Here is a 20,680-nt window from a genome sequence, read left to right as displayed (position 1 = left end):
AGGTTTCATCTATTCTGCAAAACAAGAAAAACAAACCATGATATTCACTAATTTAGAACCAAAGCAGTCACAGCGCATTCCTGTATTTTAAATCTGATTAAGGTAAATTATCAAAAGCATCAATTTATACTATATTAAAATTTGAAAAAGGAATGTGAATGTATAATCCTTCTTTTGCTCTGTAGTGAGAATACCATTCTATTTGATAATTAGTTATGAGACATTTCAGTACAAATTTTGTGTTCCTAGAACCGTTCTGGTGTAGCCTATTATCCTTACCCAATATTTATTTTTATTCTCAAAAACGTCTTGTTTGGGTGAGAAATTATGTGGTCATCCTAGTTATAATCCACAACTTAACAACAGTGGTATTATGGATTTAATCTGCAAAGAAGCTAGAGAGTGAAAATTCATGTGCTAAATAGGAAACTGTCATTTGTTCAGAAAAGAACATCAATATTTATTAAAACCTAGAATACATATAAGAAGGGCAGAAAGAAACTGTCTACACAAAAGTGAAAAGACTTTTCTCCAGGGACATCATGCTTTTCCCTAGGAGAGCAACAAAAGACTCCAGGGCAGAGGAGCGATGCAACAGGAGAAGCCTGGCGTCACTCTGGGATTTTACAGTGGGAACATTCTGCAGTGTTCGAAGCTCAGAATTTTCTGGCATTTAATTCAACCTGAAGCAAAAACATATCTAAACTCTTTTAAGAAACACCCAGATAAAGACACATGGTGGCTGATAAACAAAACATAGTATTTCTGTGAAAAAGCAAACGTTAGGATATAAGGAGGAAAAGGGAAATTGTTTACGAACCAGGAGGCTCACGGTGCAGCCAATCTTTTTGCCATCTACCTCGCCCATTTTCATGCAGTCCCTAAAAACAAAAAGCAAGAGTCAGAACACAGAACTTCCTTCCTAGGGGTGAACACAGTTTGTTCTTTTAGGAAGAAAAAATAAAAAAGGATCTGTCAGAGACTAGAGGCAATTTGCAAGTTGCTGTTCAGATGAGGCTCAGCAGAATAGAGGCAGTGTCCCAGGAAGCGTGAGCTTGGGAGAGGCTGGGGAGGGGGGGCAGTCAGACCCTGCTGAGCACCAGTGTCGCTGAGAATTTCACTGCCAGGTGGACTGTGCTCCCTCTCAATAGACGGGGGCTCCAGGAAGGGGAGGAGTGAAGGTGTGTTATTACACACCTCTTACTTGGGGTGAGAAGGATCTGCTAAGCCTGGCCATCAGCAGTGAGAATGAAGCGTTTATTCTTAAAACACCATGCGTTTAAGTGGGATGAACTGCTTCAACAGTTTAGATCATTTCCAAATCAAAAAATGACTCTGAAAGCTAACGGTGTGAGTTTCATCCCCCCTCTCCTTTTCTAAGAAAGCAGCATGGTTGTACAATTGTTGGTTTCACTGTCATCGCCCTAAGATGAATGGATCTACTGGTTCTAATGGGTGAGTCTAAACACCAAGAAAAAAGATTTCTTTAATAACAGGACTGTCTCAATTCACTGAGACTTTAAAAGAACTGTCAAAACCCGTACAACAAAACATAAAAAAGGAAAAGCAAAGAAAAAACTCTGAACCAGCTAGTTAGAGGTCTGTTATTTTACTGCTCAAGGTTCCACGGTCTGATTATCAATTCTTTGAGTGATTAACCCAAGGGCAATGTCGACTGTATTCTAACTCTCAGGCTTTCTAAGGGGAGCGCGGCATATCTGGAAAACCGGGAGGGCGGGGGGTGGGCTCGGCTTACCTGTAATCTAACAACCTCTCCATTAGACGAGTTACAGTGGCGATTAATGAAACACCACTCTCCCTCCATGTTTCCCGCTCAATTTTCTTTAGTAGACTGGAAAAGAAAGAACCCAGGGCATTTTCAACATTTATTTTTATCAGTCACCATGACAACCATTTTACTTTCATCAATACCTTAAATGCCTTAGCAACCACTGCAACATCTCACAAGTAGCACAATTTGCAAACAATGTCTTACCTAGGATAGGGACCAAATAGTGGAATTCTAATCCAGGAAGCATTGACAAAGCAAATTGATTTTCATTATCCAAGTCATCAAATACGAACACATGCATATAAATCATATTTTCAAAATATGCAAGCACCTCACAGCTCAAAGACATTGTTTCCTAGCTTCTCTCTTCCACTAACAGAGGCTTGCACCTCACCACACCAAACCACACTGCGAAAAGCGAAAACAGGAGTGCCTCTAAGTTTACTTTTAAGTAAGATCTTGCTTTATTCACATAAAAATGTTTTCCTACCTCTCAGTGGAATGCATCTTCATCCAAGCAATTTTACTGCAGTGCAACTGCTACAGGAAAATCCTTGTACAGACGGTATGACGTTTTGCGTTTTTTCCTTTCACTTAACATTTGCCCACTCAATACATATTGTACTATCTGTGCACTCACCCAACAGTTTCATTCATTTTGTCATTAATCACAGAGGATTTTCTATGTGGTTGTTACAGCAGATTGATGACAAGTACCGAACCACATCTCTCCTCCTACATTTTCCCTAATCTTAAGCACCTTGGAGCAGAGGCACTGCTATGCAAACACAAAACAATAACAATCATAATAATTAGGCTCTGTTTTACTTTGACTCCCACCTCTCGGCAAATTAACCATATACTTGGCAAAAACCTTTACGACTGAACTTTCCCCAAAAGAAAAAAGTAAGAACATAGGCATGACAATATGAGGATACTTTGCCCTCCTAAATTTAATGATCATTATTTCTAAAACGTTGTTCCCCTTTCATCTTGGTTTCAGGAATAACATAGAGAGAAACTATTTCGTACAAGTACCATCTCAGCCTATCCTATACTGTGCTTCGTAGAAAAAAAGCTATTTTGTCAAAGCTGTTTTTTTTGCTCTGTGGCTACGTTCTCTCTCAATCTTCCTTCCCACTCCCCACTGCTTCTTCTTGCTATTACCATTCCAGTGCCCAGCCCTCTGTCTTATCTCCTCATCTGGTGTCTATGCATCCCTGATCATTTGTTTTTCTGGTTTATTCTGAACTGTTTCCTAGATCAAGGAGGGGAAGAGGGGAAGAAATAGCACATGAAGGGATGGAACTCGCCCTGACTAATCCCCCAGGGAAAGGTCCCCTAGTTTGTTCTAAATGTATTTTCTTTTAAAAAGCCTCTGAGAAGCACCTGTTTCAAGCTTAAACGCCAAACTGGTATTGAACCAAGTACTCAAATGAAAATCTGCCTGCCAAAGCAATGCAGGATGATGGAGAAATCTTCCCAAGTGACAGCCCACACCTCATATACTTTAGAGGCTGAAAAACAAAGAACTCAAGTTAGGTAATAATTCTAAAAATATACAGAGACTTCTTTTATAGGCATGAGTTTCATTAATTTGCACAGCCTCTGGCTGCAGGAAGAAATCTGAGCTACAGAATCCTCTTGTAAAAAGAGGCACAGCTCTGCACAGCCCGTTCCCTTGACTAACGCAAGACCCAAGTATCAGGACCAAGCCTAAAACCCAGTTCATCTGCTTTCTCGGCCAGGCTAGTTCTTTCTGTGGGGAAGCTTGCCCTCCCAGTTTACCTGATACACACTGATAAGGAGAAGCTATCAGACAAGAAGAGAAGAGTCTCTCTGGATAACCTGGGTGACACTGATCTATAAGTTGGTATATTTCTATGTGGTCTATAATCATGCTGATGTGCCCATGGTGAGTACACAGGGAACTCATCTAATCACAGTGCAAGGTGATTTCTTCTTTTCTTTTTTTGAGGCACTAAAATGATGAATGGTTGCTACATGAACTAATGCACTAGACTTTACATACATGTCAAAAGATCATTAACTATGCATCATTCTTTTCTAATGTTTTTAAACCATTTTAAAAAACGGAAGTATAGTTGATTTACAATGTTGTGTTAGTCTCAGGTGTACAGCAAAGTGATTCAGTTATATATATACATATATATGTATTCATTCTCAGATTATTTTTCATTATAGGTTATTACAAGACATTGAATATAGTTCCCTGTGCTATACAGTAGGTCCTTGTTTCTATTTCATATACAGAAGTATGTGTATTAGGATAAATTAGGATAAACTCCTAATTTATCTCCCCCCCTACTCCAAGGTGATTTCTTATTGCTAATTGATAGGCAATGGGACTCCATAACATTGAAGAGCAGGATAAGCCACGGTCCTGCAGGATGACACACTGCCCAACAGGCTTTTACTCTGTGAAGGAATATGAAGGGTGTAGAATTTGACCCTCAGTCTACCTCTCTCTGTATCCTAACAGGATTGTGTGGAGGCCAACACTTATATGAAACACCTGTGTCTGTGCACACTCTTCTTAATCCAAAGAGAAGAGTTAGATACCTAAGTATGTGCTACATGGCTAATCCTCTGTCTGCAAACTATAATTAAATGTGTGATCACTAAACAAAGATCTATGAAATGATGTGGAGTCTTACTGAATTATTTAGAGCAACACACGATAGAGCACAGTAAAGGACTGAGGTGGAGGTTACCTCTTCCGGAAAGCCCCTTTAGAACCCCCGAGGCTACTGGTACCCCACTGTGTTCTCCTACAGCACAGTCACTGCTGCATCTCCAGCCTTAGAAGAGCACCTAGCACAGGAAGATGCTCAACAAATGAAGCAGAATGAGTGAATGAAGTGGATCCAGGGAAGCAGAATTTCATTCTGATACCTTATTCTGAATATCACATGGACGGCAATGATCCACAATTTCAGCATTATCAAAAACAATCAATCCTGACCCCTATTTATTTCAAAAAGATGTAGCGTGGGTAAATGCAGATAACGTGAGGGTCAGCGAAAGATGAGTTCTTAGGAAGGAAGTTACTATATAAATTTACAGTCTCATTCTAAGGAGGCTACTTTGGCAAGTACATACTACATTTTCAGTACATACTACACACTACACACATAGTACATCCTACATACATAGTACATACTACATTTTCAGGAAGCAGTGAGCTCCTTTCAGCTTCTGAACAAATTTTAAGAAGTTTTAGACATGAAATACAGAGAACAAACGAGAATCTGTACCATAGTGGCATGTGTTCCTAATTCATAATGTGTGCAGTGACTCACTGTGATTATACTAATTCACTGTGATTTCTATTGCCAGAAAAGCATTTTATTGTTTCCTGAAATATAGTTGGATTTTCACTTTCTTTTCTGAGCCCAGGTAGTAATGAAAGAAAAATATTTATAGTAATATTTCTAGTAATATGTTAAAAATCAACAAAAGAATAAAAATCTCCATGGAATGAATCAGGCACCTTAAAATAGTCCTAATTATAGAGGCTTAATATTGTAATTATTGGTTTGATTTTAACGTCAAGGTACATCTTCTATTTCAAAGCCATATTTACACACAAGCAATCCAAACTGCATGCTATCAGGCCTTTATTAAAGTTGATAAGAGGCACTATGGAGCTATGTGAGTGTTTATTAATCTTGTGAATTTATCATAAATAATTAATCACAAATCTCAAGAGATTCATTTTACTGAGTGTTTCCTCATTTTAGTTCTTTGTTCAAACCAAGGACTAGTAACTGAACTGAGAGTGGTTTTCAAAAGCAATTTATTATATTGGATGAGGTTTTAATCAGAATTCTTGCTAAACTCCAGCTGTCACGAAAGACAGATGCTTTGTACGCTAGAATGAACGAGGGCTTGGTGAATAATTATTACAAGTTCCAGCTTAATTACAGTATCAGAGGAAAATGGTGTTGTTCAGGACTCAGTACAAAGAATGTATTCTATCATCCACCACTACCACAAGAAATATGTGTACCCCTTCTTGGCTTTTCCTTTCAATATAATTTTCTTAAAAGCTTCAAGAATGATTTTGAATCAGGCAAGTTGAAATCTATCAGTCACTAGTAATACTTTTCAAACCTATATATTAATGTATCCACTGCCCTAAACTTATGATCATAAAACGAATTACAGAATTTTGTGTTTGGCTATCAGTACTAAAGCATTAATATTTAGTTTTAGGTGATACTTGGGTGTAAATATAAGTAAAAGCGTATTTTGTGATAGAAAAATGTATTGCTAAATTGTTTTTGCACTTATGAAAGAACTGCAAACATTTCCCAAGCACAAAGAACTGGTTCTTCCTTCAAAAAGAAACACTTCATAAGTATAAGAGGTTTGAAAATGACTAAGATCCATAGAAAGCTGTAGAGGAAACAAGTGCTAGAATTAAAATCCTAAAGCACTAGAACCTTCTTATGTATCCTCTCTGGCCATTTCACACAGTGGATGAATACTTGGTATAAGCACTTCATCTCACGACAGTGATCACATTCTTTCCTTAGTAAGATAACCTCAAAGTCTCCTTACAATATTATTTCTCTATCCTCCATACAAATCCTAATCACAGAATTTACTAAAAACGACTTGCTTCTGTGATAGTCTAATAAGAAACATTTAGGAAGAAATTAATAATGCTGAATGAGCAGTAAGTATCGATGCATTAAATCAATTGTTGAAGAACAGATGCAAACTGGGTTAATTTTCCCAACAGCAAATCAACCAAGGATATCTCGTTTCGGAAAGCACTGTGCACAAATACAACAATCACACCACTATTGTGTCATTTCCTCTCCCACTCGTGACCCTATTTAAAATCATTATCTTGCAGCCCCAGTTTAAAAATTACTAGGCATGAGAAGAGTGGAATTTGTTATATGACACTTGCAACCTGCCCTAATCAGAGATTAATACAAGCAGATATGTCTAATCATCAACATAACAAGATCCATTCGCCAGTTAAGCAATTCTCCTTTATTTCACACTCCACAAAGACAAAGCACTCCTGTGAGACCCGAGCTGTCTTTGTAGCTCTCAGCTGCTTAGCACTGACACCAAATCCCCGGAACAGAATCCACTTGAGATAAACATGTTACTCACATACTGTTGAAGAGCTCACGGTATGTTTCATCACCTTTGCCTTCTGACATCAGGCTGTCCAGTTTGTCAATGAGCTTGGCTTCCACCTGAAACAGACCCAAATGTTACTCTCTTTCCTCCCTTTCACAAGTAGGATTTTCTAGGCATATTGAAACATATTTATTTCTGCACAGGAAAAAGCCATAGTAAATTTTGTGAAAGCGACATTATCAGCTGTGGTTAACAGGAGACACCCCCTTGGAATTCTAGGGGGCCAATTTAGATGCAGGCACATACTTCAAACTCCCGGTAGGGTAGCATGTGCTGTCGCCAAAGACTTCTATTTGTTGATTCAAACACAAATGCCTGCAGCCCAGCTTAAATGTTTGAATTCTTTATTTAGGAGCTGTAAAAGCTGGCAAGTCTCATTTTTTTTTTTTTAAAATCATGATATATATAAGAACATCAGCAAACTACCATATCCACAAACATTCATTTAAATCTTTGATGTGTTTTGTATCTATTTTCTTTCTCAAAACAGCTCGAGGTCGCACTAAATCTTTGCTAAAGTTGAGAATCTGTCCTAACCATGTACAGATGGTAGATCCATAGACATATTCTAAGTCAGCAATAGGCAGCGTGAGAGAGAAAGGACATATTTCCTGAAAACTGTAGTCAAAACATTTATATTTTCAAGAACATAAATCCTTTAGGACTTCAGTATCAGGAAGGCAGAAATAAATATCCCTCATCTGTCGGAGGCAACAGAGGAGACAGAAAATGAAGAATCTCTGCCTGGCCAGAGAGAGTTAAACAACTAGGGGTAGGGAGGGATATTTGACTTTGGCAAGGGACTAAACACAATTTCCCTTTGAATCAAATTTCAATAAGGGGATAAAGAGAAAAGGGAAGAAAAGTGGGTCTTCCCCAATACAATTTTTAAACAGCCTTTCATTCATGTACTAGCTTTCTTGAAAGTAAATGTAGAGATTGATACAGATGAAATGCCATGCTTTTGGCAACAGGAGGGTCCTATGTATGCATTCAGCTTGCTTGTACAGTTGACAATCATTTCTAAGACTTGAGAAGGCCTTCATCTGGAGAAGCAAGAAAGATCCTTCACACAGGAGAGTGCAATGACTGTGTGAAGAGATAGTAGGTCTGCTGTCTCCAATAGGAGTGACTTGGCATGGCAAAAGCAGTTGATTTCTGCTATGAGAACTGGTTTTGGAATAAGAACGTCTGTCTTTCCAAAACTGGAGCAGAGCTATTAGATCTTATGTCAAAGAGAAATGTTAGGCTCATCTCCTCAGAATTTCCTTTACAACAATTTCTACTGCTTTTCCCTTTAAATTAATTCTCAATGCTTCAAGCAAAGAGCAATAAAACATGCTGTGCATCAAATGTTCAAAGCTAAGCCATTCACCAAATACAATGGGCAGACAACTGAGAGGTCAATGATTTTAAGAATCATTAACCTTCTGATTCCTCCATGTTGTGTCTAGCTGGGAGCAAATAAAGTCTCTGCCAGTTCTTAAACACAGACCTAGGAAATCACAGGATTTTTTAGCTGAAAGGGAATGAAATTTTTTTTAGGGCTTCTCGGAGACCCAGTGAAACACACTACCAGAGAGGTGTCCGAGGCTACGCAGCTTGGGAGTAGGCAGCCCAGGCTGAAATCTGGTTCGGTGCTCATTCCGCAACTCAGAGTTGAATGCAGTGGCTCAGAGATGCTCAAAGAGAACTGAAACTCTTCCAGCTGCTCCGAGGAGCACATCCGCCTACCTGTTTAAAATTGCCACTTCGCCTCTGCTCCCAGTCCATCATATCGTGAAAAATAGGAATCATGACATTCCGGAGATCTGGCTGGGGTATCAAGGTCACTTCCAGGAAGGGGCCAATCAGGGCAGGGATGAAATGAAGCTTGTGTTCTCCTAAATTGAATACAATATTTATGTTTCAGTATATTTAGTCTGAATAAGATTTCAGAAAATTAGTATTATACAGTTTGTTTAAAACTGTCGTCACGAGAATACATTCAATTACAGTTGTCTCCTCAAGCAAGAAAATATTCCCCTAAACAGATATATAAACAGTAAATTTCCATATGTTAATATTTCTTCATTATTTTTAATTAAAAAACTAGGGATTTACCCTTTTCACAGTTTAAAAAAAGCCATAAGATACAATTAAACATTACATAAATCATTGGGAATTGGTTACGTATACTATTGTACATTCACACATTAAAATTCTTATGCAATCATTAAAAATGAGGTTGAAGAATAACACAAGTGAAGTTTTTCAATATAATTAACTGAAAAAGCAAGGTACTATACAGTATACACAGGTGCATCTTTCATTTAAAATGAAAATATATATAAGAGTCTAGAAGATTATATCCCCTAATACTAACCACAGTGGTTATCTCTGGGTGATGATATTACTGGTGATTTTTATATATGAAAAAGGTGGTTCCTATCTGTATTATATAATTTTCTTGCTTTTTTATATAATAAACATACAGCCTAAATAAACATTTAAATGTTGGTGCAAACAAAAAATAAACAATTTTCTGAAAAGAGTACAATGTGATAATAGTGGGCTCAAAATGGTGTTTAGCAAGTGCTCCAAGGTATGGTATCGATAATTCAGAGGAAAGGAAGGTGGAGGGTGGGCTGGACGTAGATGATTTTGTCTAGCATATGAGTGTTGAGTTCAGTCCATTATCCTAGTCATCCATGTTAAATCTCAGAGTTTCTATTTTTTTTTTTTTGCGGTATGCGGGCCTCTCACTGTTGTGGCCTCTCCCGTTGCAGAGCACAGGCTCCGGACACGCAGGCTCAGTGGCCATGGCTCACGGGCCTAGCTCTCCGCGGCATGTGGGATCTTCCCAGACCAGGGCAGGAACCCGTGTTCCCTGCATCGGCAGGCAGACTCTCAACCACTGCGCCACCAGGGAAGCCCCGGATCTTTGTTTTTAATCTTTCCTGAGTCTGGCATTCCTTGACCTCTCTAACAAAGAACATCATTAGCATGCACTTATTTTATTTACCACTATTTCACTGAGTATTGTTGAATCTCCTTTTAAAAAGTGTTTTCCATTTATAGGCATTTTACAATGTGATTTTCTTCTTTTAAAAATTTTTTACTATGAAAAATCTCAAATGTACACAAAATTACAAAGATTAGTAAAATAAATCCCCACATAACCATCATCTAGCTTCAATAATTATCCAAATTTTTTTGCTAATCTTGTTTCACCTATCAACCCAACTATTTTTTTCCCTGGGAAATTTTAAACCAAGTCAGAGACATCATAACATTCTACTTGTACAAACATCAGTAAGCATCTTTAACAGGTAGGTCATTTTATAAATATAGAATCACAGTGCCTTTATCACTCCTTCAAAAAAGGCAAACAGTAATTCCTCAAATTAATCTAAAACCAGCCTATATTAAAATTTTCCTGATTGTCTTAAAACATGTCATTTACAGTTGGCTTGTTTCAATCATAATGCAAACAAAATTCATATGCTCTATTTTGTGGCCTGATTTTCTAGGACAGTAGAGAAGCCATACCCACATTTAAATCATTGTGCAGGAATGTATGAGGCTAGCCTTCTTTACTGAAAACAGTTTGGGAACAAAGAATCTGTGCAACCCGTACAAGCCTTCCATCATAGAAAATTTTACTCTTATCCAATCCGCAAAGCAAAATCTTGAGCTATGTATAGCAATGGTAAAATAAACTTCATTTAGATTATTTCTTTTTAAATCACAGATTTAGTGTACTTTTCCCATCTCTAATTGTCAGCCACATGGTCTTGTTTTGAAGTATTTAGGGCACCTGCTACTTGGGCTGTTGTATATTTATTCACACAGAGCAGCCTGTTAGGGAAGTATTGATTTTTCTACAGCAGTTACAAGACACTGTGTTTGCAAATGTGGAAGAGAAGCCCACTTTATATTTAGTAAGAATGTTAGTTCAACTAAAAATAGAAAGAAAAAACTTAACCTTGCAGCATGATGAATGGCAAAGGTGGGACACAGCAGTAAAGAATAACCTCTTTCTTTGTAGACTATCCTTGCAAGTATAGGTACAAACATATAAATTTGGGGGAGAAAATTCATGCCTTCCCTCGTCTTGTTTTTTATTGAGGTAACAGTGGTTTATAACATTATATTTTTGGGCGTACATATAATTTTGGGCGTACAACATTATATTTTGACTTCTGTATATGCTACAGCATGCTCACCACCAGAAGTTTAGTTTGCATCCATCACCATACAGTTGACTCCCTTTACCCATTTCACCCTCCCCCACCTCTCTTCCCCTCTGGTAACCATTAATCCATTCTCTGTATCTATGTGTTTGTTTTTGTTTCATTTTGTTTGTTCATTTATTTACTTTTAATATTCTGCATTAATGAAATCATATGGTCTGACTTATTTCACTTAGCATAATACCCTCAAGTTTGTCACAAATGGCAAGATTTCACATTTCTTATGACTGAGTAGTATTCCATTGTATGTACACACAGCATCTTCTTGATCTATTCATCTGTTGATGGACACTTAGGTTGTTTCCATCTCTTGGCTATTGTAAATAATGCTGTAATGAACATAGGGGTGCATATATCTTCTCAAATTAGTGTTTTGTTTTGTTTTTTTTGGTATTCTTTGGATAAATATCCAGAAGTAGCATTACTAGGTTATATGGTAGATCTAATCTTAATTTTTTGAGCAATCTCCATACTATTTTCCATAGTGGCTGCACCAATTTACATTCCCATCAACAGTATAAGAGCGTTCCCTTTCCTTCGCATCCTGTCCAGCACTGCTATTTCTTGTCTTTTTGATAACAGCCATTCTAATGTGCGTGAGGTGATAGCTCATTGTGGTTTTGATAGGAATTTCCCTAATAATTAGTGATGCTGAACATCTTTTCATGTGCCTGTCGGCCATCTACATATCTTCCTTGAAAAAGATGTCTGTTCAGATCCTCTGCCCATTTTTAATTGTTTTTTGTTGTTGTTGTTGGGTTGTATGAGTTATTTATATATTTGGACATTAACCCATTATTGGATGTATGACTTGCAAATATCTTCTCCCATTTGGTAGGTTGTCTTTTTGTTCTGTTGATTGTTTCTTTTGCTGTGCAGATACTTTTTAGTTTTATGTAGTCCCATTTGTTTATTTTTGCTTTTGTTTCCCTTGCCTAAGTAGACATATCCAGGAAGATATTGCTAAGACTGATGTCAAAGGGTATACTGTCTATGTATTTTTCTCAGAATTCTATTGTTTCAGGTCTTACATTCAAGTCTTTAATCCATTTTTAGTTAATTTTTGTGTATGGTATAAGATGGTGGTCTAGTTTCATTCTTTTGCTGTCCAGTTTACCCAGCACCATTTATTAGAGACTGTAGTTTCTCCATTTATGTTCTTTGCTCTCTTATAGTAAATTAATTGTCCATATATGTGTGGGTTTATGTCTGGGTTCTCGGTCCTGTTCCATTGATCTGTGTTTCTGTTTTTATGCCAATACCTTGCTGTTTTGATTACTACAGCTTTCTAGTTTAATTTGAAATCAGGGAGTGTGCTACCTCCAGCTTTGTTCTTTTTCTTAGGATTATTTTGGCTATTCAGGGTCTTTTGTGGTTCTATACAAATTTTAGGATTGTTTGTTCTATTTCTGTGAAAAATGTCATTGGGATTTTGATAGAGATTGCATTGAATTTGTAGATTGCTTTAAGTAATATGGACAACATCTTAACAATGTTAATTCTTCCATGAGCATGGGATAATTTTCCATTTCTTTGTGCCACCTTCAATTTCTTTCAACAATGTCTTACTGTTTTCAGTGTACACATCTTTCACCTCTGGTTAAATTTATTCCTAGGTATTTTATCCTCTACTCCCCTCCCACTGCAACAGAATATTTTTTAGTCCTTCAACTAATAAATTGAAAATACTGAGGAATAACACACCTAAGAAAAGGTGTTCACTTATCACTATTTGTTTTACTCTTCAAAAATAAATCGTTTTATCAAAACCACAATGAGATACCACCTCATAGCCATTAGGGAGGCTACTGTAAAAAAACAAAACAAAACAACAAGACGAGAACAAACAAAAAAAACAGGACATAAGTGCTGACAAGGACATGGAGAAACTGGAACCCTGTGCCCTGTTAGTAGGAATGGAAAATGGTGCAGTTGTTATGGAAAACAGTATGGTGATTCCTCAAAACTTAAAAACAGAATTACCATATGAACCACTGCTCACAGGTAAATCTAGGGGCTATAATGATCAGATTTGAAAATCCTAAAGCTTTATGTTTTGTCTATACATTTCTGTATGAAACTTGTATGTATAGCGCAATATTTATATTATGTATCAATGATATATGAACTCTTTTATCAAAAAAAAAGCTTTATGTTTAAAAGTAGACTAGTCCCTAAATTATATATGCCCCTTTTTTCCTTGTCCTCAGCAGAACGCAAAAACTAACTTATTTCTAGCATATGGAAGAGCTTCCACACTTCTGAGGTAAACACCAATGACCAAAACCTGATTTTCATATATTGTCCAGTAAAATTTGTGTTTCTAAATTAGACCAACTGGAAAGTTTCAAGTAATTGTGTATTTAGTGACTCCGGGCATTTCCTCTACTCAATTTATTTTCCAAAACTTAGTGCTTTTTGTATCTACTAAAAACTATTGAGGATTTTAAATTATGAAATCATAACAGTTTACTTGCTTTATGAAAACATGGTGAATATGTCTTTATCAAGCTTTTTAGTGCTCCACACAAACTGGACAAAAAGTTTAAAATATCAGATTTAAAAAATAAGGTTTTAATAGGCATGGACCATTTTTTCTTATATCCTTCAAAATAACTTGCACATGGCCAGTGCTTTATGGATTATGTTAAATTGAATCTATTGGCCTGTTCCATTAAAAATGAAAATCTATAATTATCTGAATAAATTTTCCTTTAGCATTCAAAATACTCAATATGACATATTTATAGGTAAACCAAATTATAACTAATGTATTTTGATATTCTTACGTAACAAGCTGACTTAAGCTCTACAAAGGTGTCAAAATACCCTGAATACTTAATTTTTATTATCATATCATATTTATAAAAATATGTTGGAAAAGAGGTTTTAACATTTTTAAACATTCTCCAATTCCAGTTGTTGTATAGTAGCAATGACCTTTAAAATTCACCTGATGTTTTGGAAGTCTCAGACTGCAACTCTAGGGAAATAATGCAGAAAGGAATGAAGTGAAGATGTACACTCACCCTATCCTTGAACTATGTCATGCTGGGAATCTGTACTTGAGTATAATAAGTCTTTTCTAACACAGTGCTAGAGCTAGCCTTTAGGGCTGGAAAAACAAAGAAAGGGGAGAGCCTTGTCTAAAGCAGTGCCTTTTAATCTTTTAATCTTTAGCCAAGTGCATAAGAATCACCTGGAGAACTTGCAAAAACTCAGACTGCTCTGCCCGTCTCAGAGATTCTCAGAGATTCTATTCCAGTGGGTCTGGGGAGGAGTTAGAGAGTTTGCATTTCTTACAAGCTTCCAGGTGATGCTGTCTACTATCACTGTTCTAAGAGCAGTGACCTCATAACGTGTTATGGGGACCATATGCTCCAGAGATTTTTCACATTCTATAGATTTCTGATGAAAACTAAGACATAACATAAAACCCAGAGGGGCAGAAATATTTTTGTTAAAGACAAAATAGAGGAGAAGAGTTCATGAAGTACACAATGACTTCTTTAGTGAGACAAAAGGTGCCAGCTTTATTCAGCAAGCCATGGGTCATGGGCCTAAGGGAACAGGTATGACGGCTTGAAGAAAGATTTATGTGGAAATAACCATACACGGCAATACTGAGATTTGTCTAGAAGAGGTTAACCTGCCCTGTTTTCTAACATTCTGTCAACTTAAACGAATCTGTCCTGGTCTTATCATTCTGTTTTTTGTTTTTTATTTTTTGTGCGGTATGCGGGCCTTTCACCGTTGTGGCCTCTCCCATTGCGGAGCACAGGCTCCGGACGCGCAGGCTCAGCGGCCATGGCTCACGGGACCAGCCGCTCCGCGGCATGTGGGATCTTCCCGGACCGGGGCATGAACCTGTGTCCCCTGCATTGGCAGGTGGAATCTCAACCACTGCACCACCAGGGAAGCCTGTCCTGGTCTTATCATTTGAGCTCCAACAAGAGCCTAAACCACAACAGCATTTCAAGGCAGCATTCTTTGGAAAACACTTTACTAAATTAATGCCAAATGCAATAGGGACATTCCAAGGGTCTTGATCTGTTTTTGAAAAACAAACACACAAAGAATCAATGAAACATGAAGACTGAGAGAAGTGTTCTTCAAATAAGACAAACTGATTTTTTTTTCTTTTTTGCGGTACGCGGGCCTCTCACCGCTGTGGCCTCTCCTGTTGAGGAGCACAGGCTCCAGATGCGCAGGCCCAGCGGCCATAGCTCACGGGCCCAGCCGCTCCGCGGCACGTGGGATCCTCCTGGACCGGGGCACGAACCCACGTCCCCTCCATTGGCAGGCGGACTCCCAACCACTGTGCCACCAGGGAAGCCCTGATGTTATTTTTGAGCTGAATCTAAAGACACCTCCTAGGCTTCTTCTGGCTGGTTTTAGACAGTCAGAGGTTACTTTCAAAGATGCTAACTCGCTTTTTCTTCCCTGAAATTATCAGCAAGCATTGAACACTGGGCTCAGTTATATATAACAAAGCTTCCTCAAATTGCCTTGTATATATTGTACATTTGAGGGATATCCTGGTCAAAAATCACTCTGTAACGTGAATTGAAGTAAAATGATAATGGTTCTATTTTCACTTACAGAAAACAAATCCTGCCATTTCCAAGCTGTGCTTGGATGAGCCCAAGAGGAAAGATATAATACTTTCAGGTCATTATATATTCAATTCAAATAGGTCCATCACTTTAATAAATCACGAGGAACTACAATGCAGTAACAGCAAATGAATACTATAAACTTGCATAGTTAACATACCAAATTAAATACGTTATGACTTTCAATAAAGCAACCCTATGTCAATGAGATTTTAAAACAGCTTATCTTCTAAATATTGTTGTTTTCTACGCAACCAATTTGCTAGATAATATGCTCTATCTGCTGTGGCAGATTAACACAATTGGATCTAATTGTTTCTTAGCAACTGCAGATGTCTCTCCATGACATAGGTCATTGGTTTTTAAGTTTCTAAGAGTACAGATGCTCAAGTCAATGTTTCATAAAGTTTATTCTAAATTTATTGTCATTCAGAGCCTCAATTCAGAGTTCTAGAAATTTTGAGTTGCTACAATTCCAAACTCTGAAAGGTTAGCTCATTGCTAGAATAGCATGTATTATAGGAACAATGTTAGATTATAAAATTTGTCATTCAGTAATAATGAAACACACAAAAGAAAGGTGATTTTTCAGACAGACACCAATTTACAGAATTAGTTGTAACCTTATTCAATGCCAAAGTGTCAATTACTCTCTATAGATTTCTCTATTGATTTAGACATTTGGTTTCAAATGTTGTCATTGGTAAATTGGCCTTCTTCATTTGTTCACTTAAAAGGACAGTGATAAGCTAAAAATCGAGGTGCTTCTTTTTTCATCACTCACCTAGGTTCTGCCACATGCTGAAAATTTCACAACCCATCGTTACCCGCATGTCACCATACCTGAAATAGAACAAAAATCAAACCTGTTAAAAAGATTCCAGAACAAAGAAGTTATCTGTGTCTCTTTAGGACACAATCTATCATTCTGAATTAAAAGGCAATATGTTTGTAATTGAAGATGTTTAATGCAGATGACTTTTCATTGAGGTATAACTGATATAACATCATATTGGTTTTAGGTGTCTAATGTAACAATTTGAATATCTGTATATATTGCAAAATGGTCACCACAATAAGTCCAGTTAATATGCATCACCATAACTAGTTACAAATTTTTTTTCTTTTGATGAAAACTTTCAAGATTCAGTCTCCTAGCTACTTTCAAATATGCAATACAGTATTATTAGCCATAGTCACCATGCTGTATCCATGCTGTACCCACCATGCTGTACCCACCATCCCCATGACTTATTCATTTAATAACTGGAACTTTGTACAATGTACATGTCTTGATGCCTCTAATTCAAATCCTCATGTAAATCCTTTAGTAAAACAGATTTGTCTCATAATTTTTCGCTTCTATGGTGACTTTGAATCCTGAAAGATTGAGGACAAAAATGTTTAAATAAGTTCAAAATAGTGAAATTTCCAGAAAGGACTGCTTGTTGTCCTCTTGGTCAATGCCTCTCCACTATGATTTCTAGTTATGGAGATCTGATTTATGAATCACTTGAACTAAAATACTCTTTAAAAGGCACCACATTTTATTTGCCTCATATTCTTACCCGATTATACACTGGTACTTACTTTTCTAACACCTTTTTCTTTTTGGAAGGTGTAAACATCTCTAACTGCAGACACAACTGGTTTATAAAAATGACTGCAAGGTAAAAGTAGGAATCCCAGATCTAAAACGAGAATGAGATATTTAAATACTATGGGGTTACAAAAATATTTACAGGTGAAGTGACATGATATCTTGGATTTGCTTCAAAAGTGGTAAGTGAATGGGGGGTATAGTTGCAATAAGATTGGCCATGAGTTGGTAATAGTTGAAGCTGGGTATGGGTACACAAGGGATTCATCATACTATACTCTTTACTTTTATATATGTGTGAAATTTTCTATAACAAAGAAGTAAACTAACTAAATAAATACTATCTATTTTTATATTGCTTCAATGTTGTATCCCAAGTTTCATGAGCTCTCTGGTACATGCTAAATGGCAGATGTTTTGTTTCTCTTATAACATGTCTGCGTGTCTCCAAGGAGGCTGAGGTATAAGTTGGATTACTTTACTCCTGTGTGATTTCATTTTTGGAACCCCTTTTAATGTAGAACTGAAAAAAAAGATACGTACGCTCTTTTGGATATGCTAATTGCTTTAAATTCAGAGAGTATATAAAAATTCCCTACCAAGACAAATCTTCTAAGTTCTCTTATACTAAAAACAGCATCAGAAAGAGATCAGAATAAAATTCCCAAAAATAAACCTAACCAAAAACATGGAGGACATCATGGAAGGAAACTACTTTTCTACTGACACCATGTAAAATTAAAGATAAATAGGAGAAATATTATAAAGAGTTAATATCTTTTATACATAAAGAGTTCTCACAAATAAAAAAGAATATAACACTCCAAGCAAAATAATGAACAAAAATCAAGAACATATTCTTTACAAAATATGAATTTTAGTCAATTATTCAATACTACTAGTTAATAACTAATAACTAATGAATAATAACATAACTAGTAAGAAATGTAAATTAAAGCAAAAAAAATTGTTCCCTTTATCAAATTGCCCCCCTAAATTGTCTCTTCTAGTGTTGGCGTACATATAGGCAATCAAATATAATTGGTACAGTCTTTAACAATATTTTCACTTACAAATATTTATCCAAAGAAATAACTAGGAATATATGCCAACTTTTATTTTGTAAGAATACACATAAAAAGAGTAATTTATAAGAATAAAACAGTAGAAACAACTTGAATATTACAAAGTAGCACTGTGATTATGAAATTTTGATACTTTATTGTAAAGTATAAAGACATTATGGAACCATTAAAATTTCACTGGTTTCTATCGTACTTTTTGTATTTCCTAGTTACCTAATAAGGACATTTTATTAAATGTTTAATATAAAAGAGGTTATTTTTAAAAGAATAAGAAACAAAGATGTAAAAAACATAAAACACCACTAAGAAGGGAAACCAGGATAGGCACTGCCCATTTTTATTTATCATTTCCCATTTTAAAAATGGTGTATCGAGAATTCTTAGAGACCCAGGCATATCACATTACACTGCAGACTTACATAGAGATCTGTCTTAAAGAATCTTACTAATCTTTCATTTTTTATTTCTTTTCACTAATTCATTCTAAAAAATGGGAAGAAGAAGTGAAGGAACTAAAGGGTTTACTTTGTAAACACATTCTTCACATAAACTCTATTTTAAAAGATGTCTTAAAAACATTATGCTCTAAGTTCTTTTTGTCATGCATGCATAGGGATCAAAAAGAATAAGAATTAAAATTTACAGTAACAATAAAGAACTTTCTCTCCTCTTAAGCACTATGATTTCCACCAGGTTGATAAACATATTTATAGACCTAGCTTGTTCAAAAATATAATGAAAAACTCTTCTAACATTATTCATAAACTAATAGGGCCCAAGATTAATTTGAGGTAGACAGAATAACTTTCTCTACTAAGAGAAAGAAAATACGTGAGGTAATTTCCTGAGGGACAATGTGAAACCTTTTAGCCCAAGTAGGATAGTCATCTAAATGGATACTCACCTTATAATCAAAGTTTTCATTTAAGAAGTTCTTACGAAGTGCATCTGACAGGTACAGAACCGTTGTAATAATAACGCTAGTGATAAAAGAGAATACATTTTAAGTTGGAAACATCACGTTAGTGAAAATCATTTATCAGGCAAGAATAAAGTAACTAAGAAGAAAACCTTCAGTAAGCCTGTGGAACTATACTAGATAATTCATATTTGAAATAAAAAAGAGAACAGATGCCCAGGAAAAAACAAGAAGGAAAAGAAATCCATCACTGATATGGAGAAAAATCTATGAATTCATATGACTTAGAATTATATTAATATCTTCATGTTTTGTAATTTGTAAATTTCCAAAGCAAAAATGATTTAATAAACCTATAATATTCTATATTTTATTAACATGGAAGAAAGTCAGACTTTTAAAAAATACAGAAAAAGAGATGGAGCCCAAAGATGAAATGGATAAAATGACAGACCATATTGAGTATTTATTAGATAGCTTCTCCTGCTCTCTCCCGTTTAAGGTGTTAGGGGGCAGGTAAGAGCTTTGGAAGTCAGATTCCTTCTCTCATGGTGACAAGATTGCCACTAAAGAAACCATTACAGACTGTGAAATTGTCTATAGCCCAGTACTTAGCTATGTGAAACTGACAGCGAGTGTTACAGCAATATAGAGAATGGGGCATCTCTGAACTGGAGAAATTAGGGAAAGCCTGTCAGAGGGGGCATATATAGTCATATGTATTTTGTTAGGGAGATTAAAAAAGGAAGATTTGGTGAGTATTCTTGGTTAACTCTTGAGTTATCCATTTTGTTCAAAATCTGCTCCTTTTTACAGCTAAAAGAGTATATATTCAAAATTGAATGTATTTCCAATTGGTTCATTTAATGTTAGATATAGCATTATATTGAAACAAGATAGGTCACTCCCCAAACCACCCAAAACCAAGCACCAACGTATAAATGATTGATATTTAAAACCTCTTTGGCCTTTTTTAAGACGCATGCATAAGTAAGTGCTTGTGATGTGATGAGACCCCAGCTCTCATTACAGGATTTGTAACTGAAGGATATAGCTGTCTGACCCTATAGGTAAAACAACATGAAACAAAACAAAACACCCCCACCAACCTCACACCTTGGTTGTCCTACTGGTAAAATATAGATTAGAAGAGTATTTACTAATTACAAGAATATTTATAGTCTTTGAAGAACTTAAATGTTCATTATTGTAATCTGCTGGAAAACTCACTATTATAGTCTCCTTG

At 36.2% G+C, this 20,680-nt stretch overlaps 1 protein-coding gene across 15 annotated transcripts in view; it reads right to left on the bottom strand.

Annotated features, from left to right (window-relative positions):
- The window catches only part of DOCK4 (dedicator of cytokinesis 4), a 480,689-nt gene that overhangs the window by 52,519 nt on the left and 407,490 nt on the right, over positions 1-20,680 (bottom strand). For all 15 annotated transcript variants that reach the window (XM_089917502.1, XM_089917504.1, XM_089917506.1 and 12 more), the window contains 7 exons: positions 19,420-19,495; positions 17,421-17,521; positions 16,615-16,673; positions 8,714-8,862; positions 6,950-7,035; positions 1,757-1,852; positions 821-881 (listed from right to left, as the gene is read on the bottom strand). In XM_089917502.1, coding sequence (XP_089773628.1) covers positions 821-881; positions 1,757-1,852; positions 6,950-7,035; positions 8,714-8,862; positions 16,615-16,673; positions 17,421-17,521; positions 19,420-19,495 — 628 coding nt within the window. The remainder of the gene's footprint in view (positions 1-820; positions 882-1,756; positions 1,853-6,949; positions 7,036-8,713; positions 8,863-16,614; positions 16,674-17,420; positions 17,522-19,419; positions 19,496-20,680) is intronic.

The sequence above is a fragment of the Delphinapterus leucas genome, chromosome 9 (assembly GCF_059928025.1).
Source record: "Delphinapterus leucas isolate spDelLeu-1000000601 "Yukka" chromosome 9, BTC_Dleu_Yukka2, whole genome shotgun sequence".
Classification (NCBI taxonomy): Eukaryota; Metazoa; Chordata; class Mammalia; order Artiodactyla; family Monodontidae; genus Delphinapterus; species Delphinapterus leucas.
Note: the sequence above shows the minus strand (reverse complement) of the source record. Positions and strands in the feature narration are given on the sequence as shown.